Source organism: Pleurodeles waltl, chromosome 9 (genome assembly GCF_031143425.1).
Source record: "Pleurodeles waltl isolate 20211129_DDA chromosome 9, aPleWal1.hap1.20221129, whole genome shotgun sequence".
NCBI lineage: Eukaryota > Metazoa > Chordata > Amphibia > Caudata > Salamandridae > Pleurodeles > Pleurodeles waltl.
The window spans coordinates 307,364,715-307,389,188 of NC_090448.1; the positions used below are offsets into that span (position 1 = coordinate 307,364,715).

General features: G+C 45.3%; 1 protein-coding gene across 1 annotated transcript in view; it reads left to right on the top strand.

Moving 5' to 3' along the window:
• Positions 1-21,305, top strand: part of FANCD2 (FA complementation group D2) — a 1,182,674-nt gene extending 1,161,369 nt beyond the window's left edge. Inside the window, exons 43-44 of the mRNA XM_069206781.1 lie at positions 3,944-4,030; positions 18,731-21,305. Of these exons, the coding sequence (XP_069062882.1) occupies positions 3,944-4,030; positions 18,731-18,829 (186 nt within the window). The 3' untranslated portion in view covers positions 18,830-21,305. The remainder of the gene's footprint in view (positions 1-3,943; positions 4,031-18,730) is intronic.
• The last annotated feature ends 3,169 nt before the right edge of the window (positions 21,306-24,474 follow it).

Below are 24,474 nucleotides of genomic sequence, written 5' to 3' on the forward strand. Positions count from 1 at the left end.
TACTGTGTGACTACAGTGGTACTGCATGAGCTTTGCATGTCTCCTAGTTAGGCCTTTGCTGCTCATCCACACTACTCCTAGGGAGCCTGGATTCTAGACACTGACTGCATTTCACTAATAATGGATAATTGGACCTGGTATAAGGTGTAAGTACCTTAGGTACCCAATACAAACCAGGCCAGCCTCCTACAGTCTGTTGTTGAAGCTAAAAGCTATTTTTAATTTTAAAACTTCTTACCTTCTTAGGTTCAAGGCATATATAAAAGCAAATGTTATTTGAGTGTGTGTCCCATTTATTGCCTCTGTAAGTACAACAAATGCTTAACACGACTCCTTGATAAGCCTAACTGGTCGCCCACACTACCACAAATAGAGCATTATCTATTTCTGCCTCTGCAAACCTTTGGGGTTCCACAGGACTGTCTGCATGGTGTACTTAATTTTGGTGCACCAAATAGAGAGCCAGCTTCCTACACCTACCGTCTGTAGCACCTTAACTAGGAAAAAATCTGTCTAGCTTCAAATTCCTTACCATCCCTCCCATCCTCCCCACTCAGCGACCTTATTAACAAATGAGGGCTTCCCCCTGCAAATGGCCCTAGCAACACACACCAGGGGTCAGTCTTCATCGTGGCTCTGCACTGCTGGCGTGGAAAGTTGTGAAAATGAACTGAGATCAGCATGCCGAGGTGGCACCTATGTAGGTATGGCAATATCACTTCTGGAGCGGACAACGATGCAGACGCGGAGCTGAACGACACCAGCTACCGGCATGCAGAGGTACTGCTTGAAAATTTCCAGATCCAGTTTGGCGCCTGGGAATATTTCTAAGGTAAGTAGTTTGTGGCAATTTGGAGTCTCTACCAGATAAGGCATTACCGAAGGTAATTAACTTGTTTTTAATGCCCACTAGAACTCAATACTGCACATGCAACATGTACAAGATGCAGCTTGATGTCCTGAGCATTTGTGGTTCTCTGCTCTGTTTCCTGTTGCTCACCCTGGTCACATCATTATAATCTAATTTGTACCTTCCCAGGGTCAGTGTCAAGTGTGAAAAGGCTCCCTCAATCAGCACACACTTTCTTGCAGTTGACATTTCGCCCTGCAAGCTTTTTCAGACCCTGTTCGGCTAACTCTGGTGGTTGACTGGCGCCTCCTCCACTCACCCACTCTCCTGCTTCTGAGATAGCACAAGGCAGCAATTCTTGTCAGGGCCTCTTGGACAGTCATGTCTCTGGAAAGGAAGCTGCTCCACATACTGTGGTGTCTGGGTCAGTTTCTCGCAGGCAGAGGTGGCTGTTCTGGGAGTCTATCCCACAAAGGCTGGATAAGCAGGTGCTTGAAGATCAGTACACCTCCCTCTTGGGCCGATCAAGTATAGGGTGTTGTGGCCACACAGAGGCCAGTCTTAGTCTTTTGGCAAGGTCCAGCACATGCCTCACTTTCTGGTGAATGTGTCTCTGGTCATACCTCAGTTTTGTCTTTTGGTACAGAAATTCAGGAAATGCTGCAGCATCTTTGTTGACACAGTGTCTCAGGTCACATCACATCTCCTTTTCTGGTGCTGTGGCTCAGGTCATGTTGCTTCACAGTATATACTAGGAACCAATGCCAAAAAGTGCTATCCACTATTACCAAGGCACACTGATCGTTTTCTACAGTCTTGCTCTTTTGGTGGTTGCGGCCATGACAGGGTCACTCCTCCTGCAGGACATGCCAACAGTTCTTACAGCAAAGGATAGACAAAAGTAATGGCCCCTCACCTTTCGGTACTAGCTGTGGTTGCGTAGCAGCCCTCTGAGTAGTCTGCAGAGCGCACTGTTCCTTGGTCATAGATTACCTAACTGGATCAACAAGTGGGGCAGTGGGCCCCACATTTGTATTGTAAAAGGAGTCAGGGGATTTGGATCTGCTCTCTGTTTTTAGAATCTGTTTGAGGTAGTTTGCCTTTCAGTTGTACAGGCTGCTCTCCAGATTATTCCACACTGCTCTCTAGCACCGCAGTGTTGTCTCCAGGCTTGGGCTTACACAAGAGAGAGGTGCTCTCTGCTCTGCTGTCGTCAACCAAACTGAAAAGTGTGATCAGGGAAGAACAAAACTCTGGGCCTCACTCAAGGGGTCCCCTTCATCTTGAAACAGAGTCGTCAGTCCCACACTTCACCCTCACCATCTACCAAATTGTTGTGCTTTAGGAAGACTGATGAACAGCTATTTGCTCAGCAAAAGGCTTACTTGGATTTGTAAAGGAACCACTCTTCTCACTTAAGTGTCCGGGTCACCTCCCTCCAGCTTCAGGAATGCAGGACACTTACAATCTCTGGGTAAACAACCTCCCCGCCATCTTGTGCAGCAAGGCAGGCTTGAAGCAGCCATAATATATCACCCAGGCCTCCATTACTCTGGCCTACTTACATACACCAGCCACATACTACATAGAGCACATATACAAAATATGCATATATACACTTGGGATGTTAGAGCTAGGATCTGGTTAAGTGCATAGGAGTGGAACTTTACACGAGTGGGCCAACAGACCTCCACTCTAGTGGCACAGAAAACAAGGTCTTGTCACAGTTAAGGGTTCTCAACACAAAGTATGCTGCCATCACCACTCTATGTGCTAAACCCACAACAGGGACAGTAGTCTACTGTCAGTTCAGAGAGGGAACACTGGATGCAGCCATCCAGGTCACAGGACAGATGTAGTGCTTCATCTATATCAATGAACTCTGCACACACACTAGATTATTATGAAGATTTGTCAAAAGTCGGGATACCAGATACAGTCGGGCATTCAGGGCAGGAGAACCCAACTTTACACCATGTAAAGGACACTCCCGTCCCTGTAGGAACATGTAGGATGTGAAGTCCTTCCAAGACTTCAAAATGACTTCTTGGGGGTCTGTGAAAATTCCCTTACCCAGTGTTTGTCATCTTTGCAACGGGTGAAGAATTCTGAACATATACAGAAGTCAAAATGATTTAAATGTCTTATTCAAAATTTTCCAAGTACAACTGGCAGTGTATCAGACGCTGAAATTGCATGGGAGACTTGTCTGGGTCGAGGGATTCAAAAGCATGAATGTAGAATGTATGATAGAAGTTATCATTTTGACTGTCTGTATCAAACATAGAAACATGCAGCTATATGTGAATTAAATTGAAGAAAATATCAGTTGAAGGTGTGCTGTAGGATGTCATTTTGCATATTTGGCTTCAAAAAATTGAGTTTTGGGAGTTGGTCAAAAGAATGATAAAGTAAACACCAAGGCCTATAAATACCCTACCAGTTCCAACAGTGCCCTTCTTTGTATCTTGTTCCCACAAATTACATGTCACCAATGTGACTTTTATAATGCTTGGCATTGGAAAACATCACTTGTTCAGTATATGTCAAACATAAAATATTGGAGAGTGTGCAAAACATGCGTTGAAAGTGCTCATGCTAATTCTACTTGCCACCACCTGCATGCCTTCTGGTGTAGCTGATGTTTGAATGTGACTGTGGACATAAGCTCGGTAAAATGTAAAGTAATGATGGTAAATATGTGTGATCTTTGTTAGCCATTTTTGTCTTGAATGAGGGGTTAAACATCAGGGGAGCACTTTCCTCAGAAGGAAGGCTGTATACCTTGAAAGATGATACAGATTGTGTTTAAGATGTGTCTTTTCTTCAGTGAATATTGTGTGAGCACGAAAAATGTTTTTTTGCAAGGATCAAAAGACGATACCATTACAGTTATCTTTGAAGGACAAAAACGGCAAACAGTTTTAGTACTTGTGAAAACATTTAAAAATAACTTAGTTATGGACATAGAAAATCTTAACAACTTAATTGAGTAGGCCTAAGAGTCTTTATCTGCAGCTTTGTTCACAAAGGGGATTCTTTGCTGCTTGTTCTTTCAGTTGGAATCATTTGTTGTTTCATTTTCTACTTTAGGGGGAAGAAATCCTATCACAGACATCCCAGGAAAGTGGAGCAGAAGAAGAGCAGGCCTCCCAGCTACCACCAGATGATGCAGTGGAGGTAATGTCTTGGGAGCAAGCTTGCCCAACAGATTAACTCACAAATATGACAAGGTTTTGCGTTTAGCAGTACTGACTCACAGAAATGTGGCAACGATTAAAGGTTTGTTACATTGATTGAGACAGATGTCAAAAGATATTTAACAGTATTTATAGTCAAACATTATAATTTGCAATATTTGCAGGAAAACACTCATTGGCATAATGGTGACTAGCATTGTGTGGTAAATATATTGTCGAGTTTTGGATTCAATATATTTTGATTTCTAGATTTCACAATTTACATAGGCTGTTACAAACTCTGCTACAAAATATTACATGTGGTACTTCCGTTTAGAGTGTTAACTCTGGAGAATAAATATTTAAACATATCTTACTACTGTTACACTAAATCCAGTAGTTCCTGTTTTTGATGAAAATCTACAAAAACGTTGACCTGTGTACAAGCAGACAACTGGTAGATGAGAGTAGATGATAGGCTTTTGGTAGCCTAATTTACCTCAAATTATTATGGACCTGGCGCAACACTTGCCATGTTGTGAATTGCACTCCATGTTTGCCACGCCCCACCTCATGGAGGCCAGATCACTGGCCGCCAAATCCTGCTCATCCTGTGTTAATCACAACCAAAATGTACAAACAAGATACTGTACTTTTCCTTTAGAGTCCCATTAATAGGACCTCAGTGGTTCAATTGCATCGCCTAACAAACGCCTCCAAATGCCCTTTCTATGCTTGACGAAATGTATTCTGTTGCTTGCAGGTAAGATTACCATGTATATGGCTTGCTATTTTCCCTATCTGTTGCAGCACCCGGGCACCTTTACTTATTTTTTTACATTTTCATTTTCATGCCTGTTACATATCTTACAGCTTTTAATATGCTTTTTGCAGTTCTGTTTCTCACATTCTGCATTCAGCAACAAGGGTTGAGTGGCCCATATAATCTACATCTTATTTAAAAAAGCAACTTTTCTGATGGATACATCTGAGTGCAGATTTCTCACCTTTAGGATATTCCTCAGGCACCAGACCAAATCCAGAAGATGTCACAGCTGTGCTTTCTCACATCAGTCGGTGGTGCTGTGCACCTCAGTATTGACTTTGGTCTGCCCCAGAAGTGACAGAACTAAGATGTATAGAAGAGCAACCCCTTTGTGCCGAAGTCAGCTTGTTTTTTTCCACAACTTTGCAGGTGGATCCAGAGTTCCGCTCCCTTTTTTGTAGATTTGGTGAAATTTTCACATTGAATTCCATTGTGCAAGGAAAGATGTCCCCAACTAAAATAATGGGGTTCAGGTCATGCCATGAGCGTCATAAGCAGCTGTTGGGAATTGACTTGCATGATGAGTGATTATTTTAATGTTTGGGCTCAGGGCACAACTCCAAATTGTGCGATTAATGTGCCCCCATGCACCCCTAAGTGACCCGGAACCACGAAACGAAACTGTATGTCCAAACATCAAATTAAGTCACAGATCTCATAAGCCCTACTCCAGATCGTGTGCGTGGACCCATTTCCACTGCTATAGGTCTTCTTCACGATCCAAGTCATCTGGTACAGCGAGTCCAAAACACAAGAAGGTGAAGTGGGACTCAACACCATCCTGACACTCTGTATCTAAAAAAAAAAAAAAAAAGGTTGAGAGTGCACTAAGGTGCCAGTTGATATTACTCCTGATCTCCATTTGAGGAGCCAATCCCACTGTTGATCTCAATATGCCCAGTGTAGTGCTGCATCAGTCTTTAAATAGGCGATACTGCATATTTTTGGCACTCTTTCAGCTCCCTCTGGGGCATCTTTGGACCTCAAGAATCTGCAGAGTCCTTCAGTCAGGTTACCATCAGTTGATCAGTCCTCTGCACCATCTAAGCCCCTCAGAACCCACCTCAGTTTCACAGAGACTCTCTTATCGACTTCCATTTCAGCCCTAAGGCCTGCGCACAGACCTTTTTTCATCTAAACCTGTCACAACGTCTCAGACACTGGAGGAGGATCTTCTACCAATTCCGATGTCTAACCCCAAGCCAAATCCATCTCAACCTCTACAGAGGTTCCGGTCTGACTCCACTCCAGTGCACCCGGTCCCGTACAACCTGATTCAGACAGTACACTTCCAGTACTTTAGAGCCATCCTCAGAGGCTCTCCATCATCTCTTTTGTTCTGATTCTGGCCAGAGTTTGCCACCACTCAGAGATGATAATGGTGATGATGGGATGATTTACCCTCACATTATTGTGACAGTTTGTACGTGGATTTGCAGAAGGCTTCCCGTGTTAGAGGGTGGATAGCTGCCCTTGGGTCGCCAGTGGAAGAGAGAGCTTCCTTTGCTGTTCTGTTCAACATAAAAAAAAAATCTTATTGACGTTCCGTAACCTGGGCCTGCTTCTTTGGAGCCCTTACACCCATTCAAAGAAGCCCTCACTGAAACTCTTGAGGGCACTTAGTCTAAGCTATACTCTTGCCTAACATTGAACAGGCAGGTGGGCAGAGACAACAGACTGGCACCTGGTGACCTAATTTTCTTATAGAGCATCCTACTCCTGAGTTTTTTTGGTCCAAGCTTCCGCCAGCAAAGTGAATCCTAACTCTTTCCCATTGAGGCCATCGCCCTCCTCCTCAAGGGTTGTAAACGATTGAGGCATTTAGGAAACAAATTTTGTCTTCAGCAGCCAAGCCCTGAGGTCAGTTAAGTACCTGCACGCCCTCTGGAACATGGGCAGTAAGATTTTGCCGCCAGCCCCGGAAGAGTTTATGGCCTCCTTGGGTCAAACCATTCAGGATACAGCCAAATGTAATTTGTGCTGGCCTGAGTACTATTGATTACTTGGGGCGAGCGGCCTGCACTGTTGGGGTGCTTCGTCGCCTTGTATGAATGCTAGCTGCAAGTTTTTAGGAAGATGTCCAGGCATCCCAAATCGATATGCTTTTTGGTAGATCCTGCCTGTTTGGCAAAAAGGCTGATTCTACCCTAGAATATTTTAATAAAAGTTAGATCACAGCACATTCATTGGGCCTTTGAAACCCTGTCAGATAGTTTTCTCATCCACTTCAGCCCTTCTGAGGCTACTCCAGAGTGCTGGCGTTTTGGCAACGCCAGGCCTCCCCACTTCAGTGACCAAGTCCTTTTGTGGCCGGAGATCAGGAAGTCAATGTGCACGTCATGAGGGGCACTGACCTATACAGTCGGTCCCTCCCCTGCAGCAGCAGCTTCCAGCTTCCAAAGTGCTTTAGTTTGCCCTTAGCAGCGCACATCCGCCCTGTAGGTGGCGGTTCATCGGATCTGACAGATGGGTTCCTCCAGATAGTCCAGCAAAGCTATGCCCTTCTCCTTCTTTCCGATCAACCGCAGGATCCTCCCACATCAGAGCAGCAGAAGATCAATCTTACTGCAGAAGGTGCAAAGTCAGCAGTCTGAAGCAGCCTTCAAGAGGGTTCTAGACTAGAAATGCTTAGGGTTGTTGCTATTGCTATTTCCTTGTGCCAGATCTTCGTGCTGTGAATGTCTTCCAGTGGAAGAACACATTTAAAATGATCACACTGGCCCAGGTTCTATCTTCCCTAGATCCGGGTGATCGAATGGTAGGCTTTGACCTGCAGGATGTGTACTTTCATTGTGCCCATCCTGTAGTCTCACAGATGATACCTGTGGTTCTGGATCGGTCTTATCAACGCACCTCAGGTGTTCATAAAAGTGATGGCAGTGGTCGCCCCCATCATTGGGGATTGGAGGTTCCAGGTTTCCTCTATCTCGATGAATTGCTTTTGAAGGAGCGCTCAACAAAGTCAGTTGTAGACCACCTCTAGAGAACTTCCTAACATCTTTGGGGATCCTAATCAACCAGTCAAAGTAATTTTGCACCTGACTCCTTCGCAGAGACCTCCTTTTATAGGTGATGTCTTCGACACTGTTGTTCAGGTTGGCTCTTCCATCACAAGTCGACGACAGTTAGGAAATTATCCCAATGTTTCAGACTTTTTTCCTGGATCTAGGTAAGAGCAGCATTGAGGCTTCTTGGCCTTTTAGCCTCATGCATCTTGCATGGCCGCTTTACCAGGTAGCATATGCAAGCTCTGAAATTGAATCTGAAGTGTCAGTGGACCCAGCAATAAAGAAACCTGTTGAGTGTCATCCAGGTTTGAGAGAACGCTGCACTAGATCGTCAGTGGTGGCTGCTTGACAACAGCCTGACCAGCAGCAGACCCCTCATACTTCCCTCTGAGGGCTAATTGTTGTGGGGTGGGTGTCTTCTGGGAGAGGTGAAGGTCACAGGACTCTGGTCTCTAGCAGAAAACCACCTCCACATTAATGTTTTGGAGTTGCGGGCCATTCGCTTCATATTTAAGGCCTTCCTGATGTCCATCAAATGGTAGCTGGTCCAGGTTCTCATGGGCAACACCACCGCCATGTGGTACTGTAACAAGGTGGGCAGAGTGGGGTTCTTTATCAGTGGGCTTTACTCATTTGGATGTGTTAGAAGTGTCAGGGCATTTCCCTGAGGGTGAACTGCCTAACGAGATCACTGAATGCCAGCGCGGATTAGCTTATCTGGCAGACCACATATGTCACCCACCGAACCTTTGCCAGCTAGCAGCTCCGCACACCCATCTTTAGGCTTTGTGCCTCTGCCTAGCTACATCTGTCAGAGATGCAAGGGTAATTCTCGCAGATAGGTGCATAACCAGTGTTTTTTCCAGGCAGGTTGGAGACAAGAGTACTAATTGTTAGAAATGTTGCTCCGAAGAGCCAGAGATCCGGGGGTATATATTGCTTAAATTAAACAAATTCATGCCACCTTTGGCTTAGCCTCAGCAACGTAGCTTACAGGAAGCACTGCCACTGCTTGCTAAATACACAAGTCCCTCACATTGTGAGCAGCATGGGGGCTGCTCTGCTGTCTGAGAAGCCCTCCTGCATACCAGAGCCTTCCTGTAATCCGGGCAGATGGTATCATGTGTGTTTAGTATCTCCACTCTGCTGTTGCTGTTATTTCACTTGTCTGTAGAGGGCCCAGCTCCGTGTCCCATGGTCCCTGTGCTGCTGTCAACAACACACATCGCACCTCATGTCTAGTTTCCTGCATGGAGGGGCACGAAGCGGGACGCCTGAAAATTGTCAGCATTTCCAGGAATACACTTTTAGCGCACTCATTGTCAAGTTGCTGAACATTTGTTTTTGTCCAGTATTCCCTTTTTGTTCTTGTTTTTTTTTAAATGTATTTATTTGTTTTGGCGTTTTTTTTTTTTTTTTTTAATAGAGCGAGCTCGTCTTGAAGGTATTAGGACCACTTACATTAGCCGATGAGCCCCCGATGCAGTACAAAAGGACATTGTTTTGTATTTCAGGCACATGGAGATTAAGGGGGTTATTCTAACTTTGGAGGAGGTGTTAATCCGTCCCAAAAGTGACGGATATACCACCAGCCGTATTACGAGTCCATTATATCCTATGGAACTCGTAATACGGCTGGTGGTATATCCGTCACTTTACCGTCACTTTTGGGACGGATTAACACTCCTCCAAAGTTAGAATAACCCCCTAAGTGATTAGCCCTGAATCACAGTGTGGTTTTATTGTCAGTACTTATAAATGACTGCCCAGAGGGCATGCCACTCTTAGGTTAAAGAATTTGGTACGGGAGGCACACAAACCAGACAGTCGCTCAGTGCTGTGTTTACCAAAAAAAAAAAAGGATTTGAAAAATATTACAATAATTGTAAACTAGACAAGCTAATTAAACAATAGGGGCAAAACCATTACTTGCCATAACTCATCTTTTTGTGCTTTTGTTGGAGCGTTTCCTGTCAAATGTCCTAAAGTGTGAATAAGAGTGTTTTGCAAAGATTATTGTCCCTATTTGGGTATTATAAATTATTCAGCGACTCGACATGCGTGGTGACCTCACAAAATAGTCATTCCTTAAATTTGATTTGCTAACTAATGTGTGCACCTGTAGAAATTCAGCTGTTACAGTTAGTTATTTCAAGTAACTATAACGCGCCTCCTAAGGTAACTATAACTCGTGCCTCCCTGTATAAGGTTTTTTATTGGTTTTTTTTCCCCAACAAATGTTACAGTGATATTATCAGTGGTGTTATTAAAGGTGTCATGAGTGCCGTAATATCTGGGGTAATTAGCAGTGCATGGCGAGGGCGCAAGTTATAGTTACTTGAAAAGGTGAATTTCTATGGTTTTGTATGTTTAAAATGTGAGCCTAACTATAACGTCCCTGTAACCTTTGATTTTTTTTTTTAAATACATTAATTTTAATTACTATACGTTAATCCAGCCACCATCACTCTTGGCTGCAGGGCCTGCAGCCAACCGCCTGTAACCACCCAACCCTGCATCATGATGGGCCTTCGGCCATGCACAGCAGGGGTTGGCCATAGGGCGTGTCCTGCGGCCAGGCCATGCGGTCAACACTCTATAACCACCCTACCCTGTGCCACTTACAATGAGAAATGTTCTGACAAATAGTAAAAAGAGTGAGATCACCTTTCTGTGTGTATCTTACATTTTTGATGTTGAAAATAATTCAAAGCTGAGAAATTACAACTGACACACCAAGACTGGAACCCACAACCTTCTGCAAGTGTAGGACCCCTGCAAGGCTAGGGAGTAGGTAACAGTACCCAGCCCTCTTTTCTTTTTTCTTCTGTTTTATGTTTTTTGGGTAGTCAGCTGAAGCAGAGTCTCAAAATGGCTGCCAACACTTCCCGGTTGAAGTGTTGGCAGCCTATCAAATCTCTGCATGAGATTGGCAGTATTCGCAAATTCATGGTGACCCTAGACATACAAATTTGGATTTCCTTAAATTTCTCCTAAACTACTGAATGGATTTACACCAAAAATAGGAAAGAAAGCTAATCTTTGGACCAAAAGCTAGCTTTCTGCCAAATTTGGTTTAATTCCGTCCAGTGGTTCGGGCTGCAGGCACGTCTTAAAAGTCTCTGGGAATTAACATGGGAAACGCATCTTTTTTTACCCCCCCCCTATTTCTCAGCCCCTGCTTGACGGATCCGATAGAGACTTCTAGTTGCAGATTCCTTACCTTTTGAATTCCGCCAGGCGTCAGACAGGACCAGGAGACTTTTTCTTCGAGCAGTACCTCTGTACGCCGTCAGGTGGTGTCCGACACCACGGGCATAGGTGGCGTCATCTTTGCCGTTATGACGTCGCAGTCGTATTAGGCGCCACCCTGGTGCGCTTATGACAGTTCTTTTCTTTCTGCGCCCGCCTACGCTCAGATCTGGAGAGGAGTTACCTTACTCACTTTTTGGCTAAGACAACATTTTTGGCGAACGATTTTTGACGAGGTCGTGGATGCGTCGAGGGATGTCCAGCAAGACAAGTTTTAAGACCTGCGACTCCTGTCACCGAATGATGTTGGTGACGGATCAGAACCTCGTGTGTCTTTGATGCCTGGAGCGCGATCACGACCCAAAGTCGTGCTCTGAGTGTCTGGCCATGAACCCAAAAGCTTTGAGGGAACCGTCCCTAAAGCTAATGGCGGCCCAGCACTCGATTCCACGGCGCTCACGGTCTTGTTCAAGAGGAAGGTCTCAAGACCGGGCGCAGAATCACCACCACTCTTCATCCTCGAAGTCATCGGGACATTCGGGTCATAAGAAAAAGAAGTTGAAGAAAAACAAATGTTCTTCGACTTCACCCGTCTCTCGGACGATGTGCAGAGGGAAGAGTGTCGATGCTCTATGTCCCCATCCACGGAACCTCCATCTGGGTCTGCCCTGTGCTTCCCCGACTTCCTGGGTGCCGGACCCACTCCTGTCCAGCTAAAAGAGTTTTATGAGGCAATGCGCCTCGTTTTTGGACAGACCAACCCACCTTCGGTGCCCTCAGGAACAGGTGAATCGGTGAGGGCCCACTCGGGTTCGAAGTCGTTGGCTTCAGCCACGGCTCCGGTGGGCTCCTCCGGATCCAATCTCGGATCTGTCCCGACACCAGTCCTGCCACACTGCCCTTCCCCGCCTTCAGGTCAGACGTCAACGCTCCAGACGTCAGTTGGGCCCCCAATCGATGTCGATCCTATTCTCATACCTGACGGCCGGGAGCCGGAACAATGTTGATCGACACCGAATCCGTTCTCACTGGGCTCTCCTGGGCCCAGGGTTGCTCCAGACCGTTTTACTTACGGGTATGGATACGGGGAGCGTTTAGAGGGGCCACTGGACACTTTAGAATACCAGCTTGACCCCCAAATAGACTGGGTGCAGGATTTGGGTGATGCCAGTGGTCTAGACTCCTCCCCTGACACTGGTATGCTCTCTCCCCCTACCATGGGTACGGAGGAGGGCGCCACATACTCCATGGTGGTGAGAAGGGCAGCTGAGATCTTGGACCTTGAGCTACCTTATGTGGAGGTTAGGCCTAATATCCTAACCAACGTGCTTCAGCCGGGGTCTTCCACATCAAAACCCCTTCTTCCCTTTAATGAGACCCAGCACAGGGGCTCCTGTGAATAGGACGATTTCCCACCACCATCGGCCTGCGCCAACAGACCCAAAATTCCTCACCCAACACCCCAAGCCTGAGAGCCATGTTATCCAGGCTTCCTCTTTTTCTTTTTCCTCTGGAGCATTCCCTACCACCCCCTTGGATAGGGAATCAAAAAGACTGGATAATTTGGGGAAGAAAATGTTTTCTTCTGCCAGTCTAGCACTGCGGTCGGTAAACACTGCATGTCTTTTGGGCTGTTATTCCCATACTCTCTGGGATATGGTCGCACAGGTGCTGCCTACAGTTCCGGAGTAGACCCGGACTGTCCTCTCCCAGGTGCTCACAGATGGGAGAGATGCAGCCAAGTTCATCATCTGTTGTGGACTCGATACGACCGACTCTCTAGGCAGATCGGTAGCATCGACCGTGGCACTAAGACGTCACACCTGGCTGGGAACATCTTGCTTCTCGGGGATGTCCAGCAAATGTTGATGGACATGCCCTTTGATGACACCCATCTCTTCGAAGACAAGGCGGACTCAGCGCTCAAGTACTTTAAGGATTCCTGAGCTATGGCCCGGTCCCTTGGCCTCGCACCTTCCCCTAAACCCCACCAGCCCGCCTCTCGCCCCATTTGTAGCTTTGGAAGAGGCACCCAACCGCGTCCTTTTCCACTGAACCATCAACCCGGGCATGCTGTAGACCCCCTGCGCGAACGCGGGATCCCACGATCTCGGGGATCAGGGAGCCAGCAGGTTGCCCAGTCTGCCCTCCTACTCCCCCTCGGTCTCCAAACCTTCCTAGTCCATTGGAACACCTGGAACCAGTCGGAAGCAGGATTCGCCATCATCTGCCCCACTGCAAATCCATTACCATGGACAGGTGGGTCCTCCAGATTGTTCGGCAGGGCTACTCCCTCCCTTTCGAGTCTTCTCCTCCAGCCATGCCACCTTCATTTAACCACATATCGGAGAATCACATGGCACTTCTCCGCGAGGAAGTCAAAGCTCTTTAAGCCAAAGGAGCTATAGAGAGGGTCCCTGCGTCAGAAGTAGGTCGTGGTCGTTATTCCTGCTGTTTTCTGGTGCCATCTTAGATCTTCGGTCACTTAATCTCTTCCTCAAAAGGAGAAGTTCAAGATGCTGACATTGGCTCAGGTCTTATCTGCCCTGGACACGGGAGACTGGATGGTCTCGTTGGACTTGCAGGACGCATACTTCCACATCCCCGTCTTTCCAGCCCTCAGACGTTACCTAAGATTCATGGTAGGCCACAAGCACTTTCAGTTCACCGTGCTCCCCTTTGGCCTTAGCAGTGCCCCTTGGGTGTTCACCAAGGTGATGGTAGTGGTTGCAGCTGATCTGTGCAGGTTAGGAGTCCCAGTCTTCCCCTACCTCGACGACTGGCTATTGAAGGCGGATACGCCCCAGAAAGTCGTCTCCCACCTCCAGACTATGGCAAACCTCTTGTATTCTCTGGGGTTCACTATAAACATGCCGAAGTCTCACCTGACTCCTTCTCAGATGCTCCCTTTCATAGGAGCTGTTCTGGACAGGGTGCAGTTCGGGCTTATCCTCTCGAAAAGCAAGTCCAGGAAATTCGGGCTATGATACCGATGTTTCAGCCTGTGTCCTGGATTTTGGTAAGAATGACTCTGAGGCTGCTGGGCCCTATGGCCTCCTGCATCCTGCTGGTTCAAAAGGCCAGATGGCATATGCAGGTTCTGCAGTGGGACCTGAAGTTCAAGTGGGTGCAGCATCAGGGGTGACTCTACGACAAAGTCCAGATCTCAGAAGGAACTACGAAAGACCTTCAGTGGTGGCTAACGAATCAAGATTGGGTCAAGGGCATATCCCTCTCCTTTCCCCAACCAGACCTCACAGATGCGTCACTCCTGGGATGGGGCGGCCACATGTGAGAGGCAGAGATCAGAGGCCTCTGGTCTCCAGCGGAATCCGGGCTTCATATCAATCTATTGGCGCTCCATGCAATTCAACTACGATTGAAAGCATTTCAACACCACTGCTATGTGGTACTGCAACAAACAAGGCAGAGTGGGGTCGTGGACTCTTTGTCAAGAGGCCCTTCATCTCTGGACTTAGCTGGAACATCAGGACATTTCCCTGGTAGTTCAACATCTGGTAGGTTCCTTGAACGCCAGAGCAGACGAACTCAGCAGACGATGCATAGTCGATCTCAAATGGCATCTCCATCCCGAGGTGACGCAAGGTCTCTTTTAGCATTGGGGAGAGCCTTGGTTAGATCTCTTCGCGTGTCTGCAGAGAACACACAATGTCAGCTGTTTTGCACGCTGGAGTTTCCAAGGCGGCATTCGCTTGGTGACGCCTTTCATCTCGAGTGGAGCTCAGGCCTCCTGTACCTGTACGCCTTTCCACCCGTACCACTTCTGCCTAGAGTTCTGAAGAAGATCAGGCAAGATCGGGCCCAAGTTATTCTGGTGGCTTCGGACCTGGCACGAAGAGTCTTGTATCCCGAGCTCTTGAGCATGGCCATAGCTCCTCCGATCAGGCTGCCCATTCGGGAGGACTTTCTGTCACAGCAGCCGGGGAGGGTCATCCACCCGAACCTGTCCAGTCTCCTTGCGTGGAGATTGAGCGGCGAAAGGTGACGGCTTTTGACTTTCCACCCGAAGTCTGTAACATCATCTTGCCAGCCAGGCATCCCACCACCAAAACGGTATACGCCTGTTGGTGTGGCATGGTGTATTGACAAATCTGTCGATCCTCTCTCTTCACCTCTTTCTGAGGTTCTGCTCTTTGTTATCTCTCTTGCCCAACGGGGCTCTGCCTTGGGCACCCTCAAGGGCTATGTATCTGCTATCTCTGCCTTCCTGAGACTACCTGACCAACCTTCTTTATTCAAATCTCCCATTGTAGGGAGGTTTCTCAAAGGCCTCACACATCTCTTCCCACCTATCCCATTTAATCATTCCCCTATGGGATTTAAATGTATTCCCCACATATCTAATGTGCACTGCATTCGAGCCGCTTCATAGCTGCCCTTTACGGCTCCTAACCATCAAGACTGCCTTCTTGGTTGCCATTACCTCTGCTCGCAGGGTAAGTGAGCTCCAAGTTTTGTCATCTAAACCACCTTTTCTGGCAGTACATCCCGGCAAAGTGGTACTCCGTACTAGGGCTTCTTTATTCCCTAAAGTGTTAACACTCTTCCATGTAGGTCAATCCATCACCTTGCCTACTTTTTACCCACCCCCACATCCCTCACATGAGGATGAAAGACTCCAATGCCTGGACCCAAAGAGACCGTTGGTGTTCTACCTTGATCGTACTAAAGACCTCCGGGTGGACGATCAACTCTTTGTGGGATATGTGGGGGTGAAGGAAGGGAAGGCGGTGCAAAAGAGAACCATTTCATGATGGGTCCTCCTATGCATCAAAATGTGCTACGCTTTGGCAAAGAAGTAACCCCCTGATGGTTTGCAAGCTCACTCAACTAGAGCAACTGCAGCTACCACAGCGTTAGCACGAGGCGTTCCAGTCCTGGATATGTTAGGCAGCCATGTGGGCATCTCTGCACACGTTCACCAAGTGCTACTGCTTGGACAGTCAGGTCTGTAGGGACTGCTACTTTGGACATTCGGTCCTACAAAACTTCCTGGTGTGATCTTGATTCGCGGCCTCCGGGGATGGTATTGCTTGGGTATCTATTCAAAAGGTAAAGAATCTGCAACTAGAAGTCTCTATCAGATGTACAAGTTACTTACCTTCTGTAATGAAATATCTGGTAGAGACACATTTTAGTTGCAGATTCCTTACCGACCTGCCCATCCTTCACGCTCTGCGAACTGATTTCCTGGGGCAGGAACTTTCCTTAAAGGGCCCTAGCTTTGGGGCACCACTATCAGTGTTCTTCACGGCTCCGCGCTTCTGGCGTGGAAAGTTGTGAAAAGAAACTGATGTCGGCATGCCGAGGTGGCACCTATATCCGACCGCGACGTAATTACGGCGAACACAGCGCCACCGACGCCCGCCGAGTCGACCACGCCACCTGACGGCGCGCATAGGTGCTGCTCGAAGAAAAGGTCTCCAGGTCCAGTCTGATGCCTGGGGGAATTTAAAGGTAAGGAATCTGCAACTAGAATATGTCTCTACCAGATATATCGTTACCGAAGGTAAGTAACTTTTTAATCAGGGCCACTGGAATTATGCTATTGTGCAGCTGTGGTGGTTTCTGAATAATTACATATTTGCTGCATTTGCCACATAATCCATCATGTGCCGCAAAACCTGCAGATTTCAGCAAAAAAAGGATTTTGCTTCTAGCTGAGACGGTTCAAAAGTTAATAAAAGTGCAGCGACGTGTTGCCGTGCAGTGAAAGGCCCTTTGCAAAACTGTACTGGTCAACTTTTTGTTGCTTATTACTACGTTTGGGTATGATAATGGTACTAACGAGCTGCAACCAATGCCCAAAAGGTGTTATGAAGTTTAAAAATGTTGAAATAATGAAGTAATATTATTACAAAAAGTGCTGCAACTTGCCGCATAATTTGCCTTTTCCTGCTGCATAATTTACTAAGCGATGCTGCATAAATATATATATATATATATATATATATATACATACATACATACACACAAAGCAAATAGGTCTAACCTATGCAAAAGCCATTGACTTTAAGGATATTGAGTACCCATTTTGTACCACAGCTGCAGTGCAGCATGGCTGAAAGTAAAGAAAAAAGTGCAATGATGCAGCCAGCACTGTCCGCACTATAGCATTGTTTTTCCTCAGCCATGCTGCACAGCATGGCTAAAACACATTGACAAAGCCAATATCTCTCACACAGGCAAGACCTATTGGCTGTGCCAACGCTTGTTTTGCATACAGTCATGACTTTTCACGTTGGGCAATCCATCACCCTGCCAACATTCTTTTCCCTGCCTCACTCCTCGAAAGAGTAAGAGAGACTCCTTTGGCTAGATAATAAAAGAGCTTTTACATCCATCACAACAAAGACTATTGGCTGGACGATCAGCTTTTTGTGAGGTTCTCAAGGGCAAAGAAAGGTAAAGCAGTGGGGGAGAGGACTTTGTCACAATGGGTTGTCCTCTTCATTAAGATTTGCTAAGCATTTATCAAGAAGCAGCCTCCTGAAAGACTGAGGGCCCAATCCACCAAGGCTAAGGCTGCTAATTGTGTTGCACACTGAATGCCTGTTTTTGGCATTTGTCAGGCTGCGACCTGGGTGTCAGTGCACACATTTACCAAGCACTACTATCTTGGCAGCCCGGCCCGACGGGAAAGGCATTTTTTACCTTTTGTGCCTACAGGAATTTTTGGTCTGAGATCACTGCGAAGACACCCTATATAGGATGTACTGCTTTGGCATCTTTTTGGAAGGTGAAGACTCTGCCGTTAGAAGTATTATCCAGCAGATGAACAAATTACTAACCTACAGTTAAGCTTTTTGTTTTTATTTACGATTTTCTGCACTAAACAATAATAAAACATGTGACAGTCATCATGTCAAATCCTACGATTGTCAGGCACACACATTGAGTTAATGCAATCCCATGGAATGAAATCACAGTCCTTCGGCGGTTGCATAGACAGACATACGTTGTACATCGCAGTTATGTGAGACATGCAGAAATTATTGTATTACATCTTTTGGCATTGCCCCACTATATCTCAGGTAGAGCAAGTCATATGGAAAATGTTAAGACAATTCAAGCACTGCAACTCATGTTAAGATTGTACACAGGGCCACCTAGATGTGCAAGGGGGCACTGCTGTGAAATCTTAGGTATCCAGTTTTCTGGTGTCAGGGGAATAGTATAAAGGAGAGGAATCTGTTGTTAGATAAAGTATCCTCCAATAACAGCATTACCAAACGAAGTAGCTTTTTCTTCTTTTATCCACCAGTCAGGCGCATGAGATGAAGCCCTCATTAAGAGATGGATTTCTCTTTGTTGGAGAGAGTGATGCTTGGGATTATTCATGGAGTATATGTTGGGCATACCAGGGTGGTTGGCTGGTAAACAGGTCACACTAAACTGAAATGCATGATTGCTTTTGCTTGTCAGTAAAATCTAGAGCGATAATCTATTGCTGATACTACTCTCAGGAACTACATTCCAGGTAACTATAATGTGTTTGTGTATTGAGGAAATCCTCTTGGCTTATGAGAGGACACCTTAACTAGTCTCTGCTGCTCTTTACAGTCTTTATTCTAAACAAGTACTTGTTTTCTAGGAGGAGGAGGAGGAGGAGGAGGAGGATGAAGGAAGTGATGAGGAAAACGCAGTAGCTGCAAATGGTGAAAGTGAGGAGGATTCAACTCAAAGTGAATGATTCACCCTTTCACCATAAAGGGCAAAAGCTTTGTATCAGACAAACTATTTATTGCTGCTGGTGCTCACAGAATAAGCCGAAGAAGTAAAAAGAAGTTGTCCCTAAGTTCACAACTCATTCCTTTTCTAGCAGTCCTACCAAAAAACTGTTTTGGATCAAAGGAAACTTTTGTTGGAAGCTCAGTTTAATTTTTGTGCCTTTCTTGTAAAATGTTAAAATTTGGGATTAATAAACCTTGAACAGAGTGACGAAAGGTATTTGGCAGTAATGCTGCAGACTGTTTTCTTTTTTTTTTTTTTTTTTTTTTTTTTTTTTTCATTCTTGCCAGTGCAGGCCATGAAATGTTGACAAAGAAACAACAGTTGTTGTTTACTCATTGAACCCTCTGTTTAGGACATCACTTACTATGAGTCACAAATGTGTTTACTGTTTGGTTAAAAAGGTGCATTCTGCAGCATACCTGCATTTCAATGCACATCTAACTCAGTCACCGACCTTTAAATTTTCATATTCTTATAAAATATCTACTGCTTAAATAAGAAGTTCATTTTGCATTTCAAAGGATACATGAACGAAATAGTTAAATGATTGGCAAATAAATATGTGTATACTTGTACTATTCAGTTATTGATCCACAGAATTCTATAGTTTTGAAGTAAGCTCTTGTGTGGTGTTCAAAGACAGTCTTCCTAATTCTGTACTCACCACAGTATAAAATGATAAATTCTTGAGTGAATTGTTAATATACATATATTTGCCAGTCGCTTGTCAACAAATCTACATCTGTCCTTTTTGGTTACAGAAGCAAAATCATTTTTCCTTCTAATACTAAAATATTATAAATGTTTTCAGTAATAGATGATTGTACGTCCGTGACAGTCATGTTGTGGTTTATAATACAATACACATATAACAGTGTCATGTGAAAAGATAGCAGTGCCTTTCATTTTGTTTATGGCTACATTAGTGTGTCCAAATATTGCCTTATAAATTCCCCAATCCTTTGTTCCTGACAGTAGACTTCATACATTTTAACTTTTGTTCCCTTGCCCGACCAGAACACATTTTTAAACCCATCCCTTCATATAGTATATGTTAACGTTTGGCAGTGGCACTAAATAATGCTATTTTAGGGATCTTGTAGAAGGGCTTTAGCTTTCCAGCTGTAAATGCAGAGTTACAATTTTAAGAGACACACTTAATTTTAAAGTATAGTCAACTAGAAAAAGACGGAGATTGTTCAAGTATCATTACTATCCCAAACATTATTGAATCAGTGTAATACACTTTTGCTCATAAAAGGGCTTTGAGTTTTTTTCCTGCAGAGCCCTCTATGTTTAATAAAATGTCTGTCACTAGTGTGATGTATCAATTTGGTTTAAGCACAATTAATTACCATCTTATACACAGATCTGAAATAGCTGGGGATTTGTTAAGAGTTTCCAAAATGTACAAATATTTGTTTCCTCGGGGGTACATTGGAATCTGTAGTAAACCATGTGCTCACCAGTGTTTCAAAGTAGTCTTTTGTCTAGGATTGTAGAAAGTTATAGGTTCTGTTGCTACTTCAGAGGGGGCATTCTTTGTTTACAAATATAAAATATGTATCTCTTTATATTTAATATTTTAAAAACCTGCTAAATTTGACAAAACAAAAATTCTTTCTAACTTGTTTTTACTTTAATTCAAGTATGTTTCTAACTTGGGTAGTAATACACTTTGATAACTGCCTTTCAAACCTTGAAAAAGGAATTGATAACAAAAAGTATTAGGACACGCACATTTATAAATTCTGTCAGCAAAGATGAAAATGATGCATTTTTCTTCTTAGTGGACTGCAAAAATAAATCAGCCCTATGCTTTTCACAGTTGTAGCCATAAATCCAGCGAAGGCTGGACTTTTCACCCATTACCAACATCACTTCGTGTTACAAGATAAAAATAACTTCACCAAGGACAGCAAAACATATATGATTACAAGCTGTTTAAGGTGCAAGGAAAGAGGTTTTTCACATTAAGGAACAGAAAAGCTATTTTTTTTAAAGTGTAAGTCCCAGTTGCCTTTACTAATGTTAAATATCCTTAATTACCATAATTAATTGTGAAGATTTGCACTAGTTTTTTCCCGATTCAATTATATGAGTAATTTCCTATTTTTATATCTTGTTTTTTATCTTGGTGGCTATCTCTGTCTGTGTTTGCAAACCTTTGAAATATTAAAGTCTGTGCTGAGATGTGGAAGAATGGACTTAATGCTAGACAATACTTTGGCATCACTTGTTTAAAAATTTGTGAAACTGAAAACTTTGATTGAATACCATTTTCTTATTTGCCCATCCTATCGAAAACTCTATCCACCAGCAGTGGCCTTGGAAACATTCTTGAGTAATTGTCTTATATATGTCTCTCTGAGTTTCAGTTTTTTGTATTGTTTGTTTTATGTGTAAAATAAAAGTTTTCTTCTTTTCTAAGTTGACATGGGTTTCAATTGATTCTTAACTATTTATACACAAATCCAATCCAAGATCCTGTGAAATACGTTGCGGTTTGTGTTATTTCCGGTGGTCACAAGTGGGAGAATTTGGTTTGAGAGTTTTATATGGCCAGAAAGTTTTTGAAGCAACGCTAATTGTTCTAGTGTATCTACACATGGAAGATAAAAGTATAAAAAGCTTGCCTTTAATAAATGTTTTTCGAATATTTACCTTGTGTTTTTGCAGATTTCTTGTATAGATGCATCCACAGATGTCACCCTATAGGGGTCATTATGTGGTGCCACCCGCCAAACTCATTTCCCCTACTTCACCGCTAGCGCGGTGAAGGCCCTGCTGACCCTATTATGATTTTCCCACTGGGCCGGCAGGCGGAAACACTGGCCCAGTGGGAAACAGGGTTTACATTGACGCCAGCTCCTAATGGAGCCGGTGCCAAAATGGCGGTGCGGAGGATGCAGAAGCACCCGTCGTGCATTTCACTGCCCAATGCACGACGGGGCTGTGCGTGGAGGCCCCTGCACTGCCCATGCCAAGTGCATGGGCAGTGCAGGGGCCCCTGGGGGGCCCGAGTCACCCATTCTGCCAGCCTTTCCCTGGTGGTGTAAACCGTCAAGAAAGACTGGCGGAATGGGACGCATAAGCTGCGCAGCCCTGTTGGATTTGAAATGCGAGACCGCCAAGCTGCTTGATGGCGGCAGCTTGGCGGCTTTTCCACTGTGGTGTCTCCGCCAGGGTTATAATATGGCGGGCGGACCGCCACTACCGCAGCGGTCCGCTGGCTATCCGTGAGTCTGGTGGTCGATGGCCTGCCAGACTCATAATGAGGGCCTTAGTCTGGTAATGAAACCTTGCATTCATTAATTAAACTGATCGGCTGCATAAAGTTACTACATCCACTAGTGTTTGTCAGTATTCTAATCTCCCCACTCCAGAAGAAAAGGTGGAGCTAATGAAAGAGAATTGATGTAGTACTTTGGACATGTTCATTAGCAGGGTATTCCCCTTCTCCCTACTCAAGTGACACTGATGATGAGGGCCCTTCCTCTTCTGATCTTCTTCCCTTGAGGGACTACCCCACGGCCAGCATTGGAGTAATACCTCACAGCTCTTTTTGTTTTCTTAAATCTTTCTTTATTGGCATTTGTTGGTATAGTCACAATAAGTTACAATTATATACGGGTAGTCAGAGCATCACACTTAACAACTAAATAGTTTGTGAATTGGCAAGGAACAATATTAGATATTCAAAAGATATTGACAGTAAAGGTACATGTTCTAGAGCGTTTTCTAGCCATTTAGATATCTGGTTCAGTGAAGTTATGAGCACTTCTACGGAGATTACCATCTATACTTTTAATTTACTCCGTCCCAACGGGGCATATAAAGAAATATGTTAACCATTAACACTATAAACATTAGCCCTACTGAGCAGTTTATAAGAAGAGGTCATTCGTTGAGCACGCTAGCGTAGTTAGGAGTGAGTGGGTGGGTGTGTGTGTGTGAATAGTTGTGCAGAAAGAGAAAACTAGGGTGAGGGGTTTGGGGCCTACTAAGGTCTGCGTCGGCTATCACCAGATGAGTGCCCGGCATCCGTATGTTCCAGTCAATGTGGAGGCTCATGATGCTTTTTGGGGGGGGGGAAGGATGGGGGTGGTCTGGGCTACACATGCCTAGGCAATTATAAGTCATGTTGGAGTCTCTAGCTTGTCATGCTCCTTGAGAACCTATGTGTCTCACAGTGTAGCTCCTCCTGCTGTTCCTCTATACTGAGAGTCACGCATCATGGGATCGGCTTCTGCAGAGGCCCACCTATGTGTCACGCCTAGCCAGCAGCTAATTGAGGGAAGTTGAATCTTTCCAAGGCATGGCAGTGAGACGTTTATAAAGGGCCACTGCAAGGTCTACAAATTTCATATAACTTTTGGTATGTTTTGTCCGCTTAGTGACCCCCTGCTGGCAAAGGAAGGCCTCCATCTTGAGGTGTATGTCGATTACGTCCGAGATATGTTTCATCGCTCTCTCCCATTCTTGCACCAGTGGCGGGTATTCTCAGACCATATGTAAAAAAAAGTTGCATCAGGATGACCACAGCATGGGCACCACAGAGCCACTGTCAGGAACATCTTGTATAACCTATGCGGTGTGAGATATGTATGGTGCAGGTAGTTGAACTGGGTGAACTTGAGGCGCATATTGTGTGAGACGTGTTTCCCTTGTTACCGATTGTTTAGGCATTAGCGCAGCCCCCAGACATTCCTCCCATTTGCGTCTACTGGGCAGAGTTCGCCCTGTATCTTACTTCTGTATGGCCATATACAGCATTGTCACTGCCTTTTAACCTCTGCCATGGGTCAAAATACACTACAAGCCGTGGTTAATGGGTGGCTCCTCCTGCGCCACACTCGCAAGTGTTTCTGATAGTCCAGAAGAGTGCATTGTACGTTAAAAATGCTCCTGCTCCTAGCCCATAGGTGTCTCCCAGTTCTAGAAACGAGAGTAGGTCACCATCCTCAAATAGGTCACCGGCTGGCAATATTTGCTGTATGCCATGGGGTTGTCTCATGTCTTCCCTTCAGGGCCTGGGCGCCCGGGACACTCCATAATGGCAGCTGCAGTACGTAGGGCACCATTCCTCGCCTGGGTTGTATATATGTATTCCAGCATGTACAGGTGATCTGTGCCAATGTGCCCAGGCCTTCAGATGGGGCGCCTCGTGAAAGTAGCCAGTCTAAAATTCCCATCTTGCCCAGCTGTTCCTAAATAACCCCACTCTTGCCTATCTGATCATCCTCTAGCCACTGCATGGGCCACTGTAGCTCTGCTTCTGTGAAATAGAGCTTGAAGTCAGGCCACCCTCTAGCAACGGGTGCTGCAGCAACTGGATGTTTACCCTTTTGCGAGCCCCACCCTAGATTAGGTCAGAGATCAACATACGGAGGTCTCCAAAGAATATTCTGGTCTGAACCGCTGGGATTGCTGCAAAAACCTACAAGAACCGCAGGAACCCAAGCATCTTGGCAATGGAGGCTCGGCCCATTGGAGACAGGGGCAGTCGTGTCCAGAAGCCTAAGGACTGCTGCGTCAAAGCTCGGATTCTCCTGTGATTGCAGTCAAGCAGGTCTCTTTCTGTATGATACACACCCAAGTAAC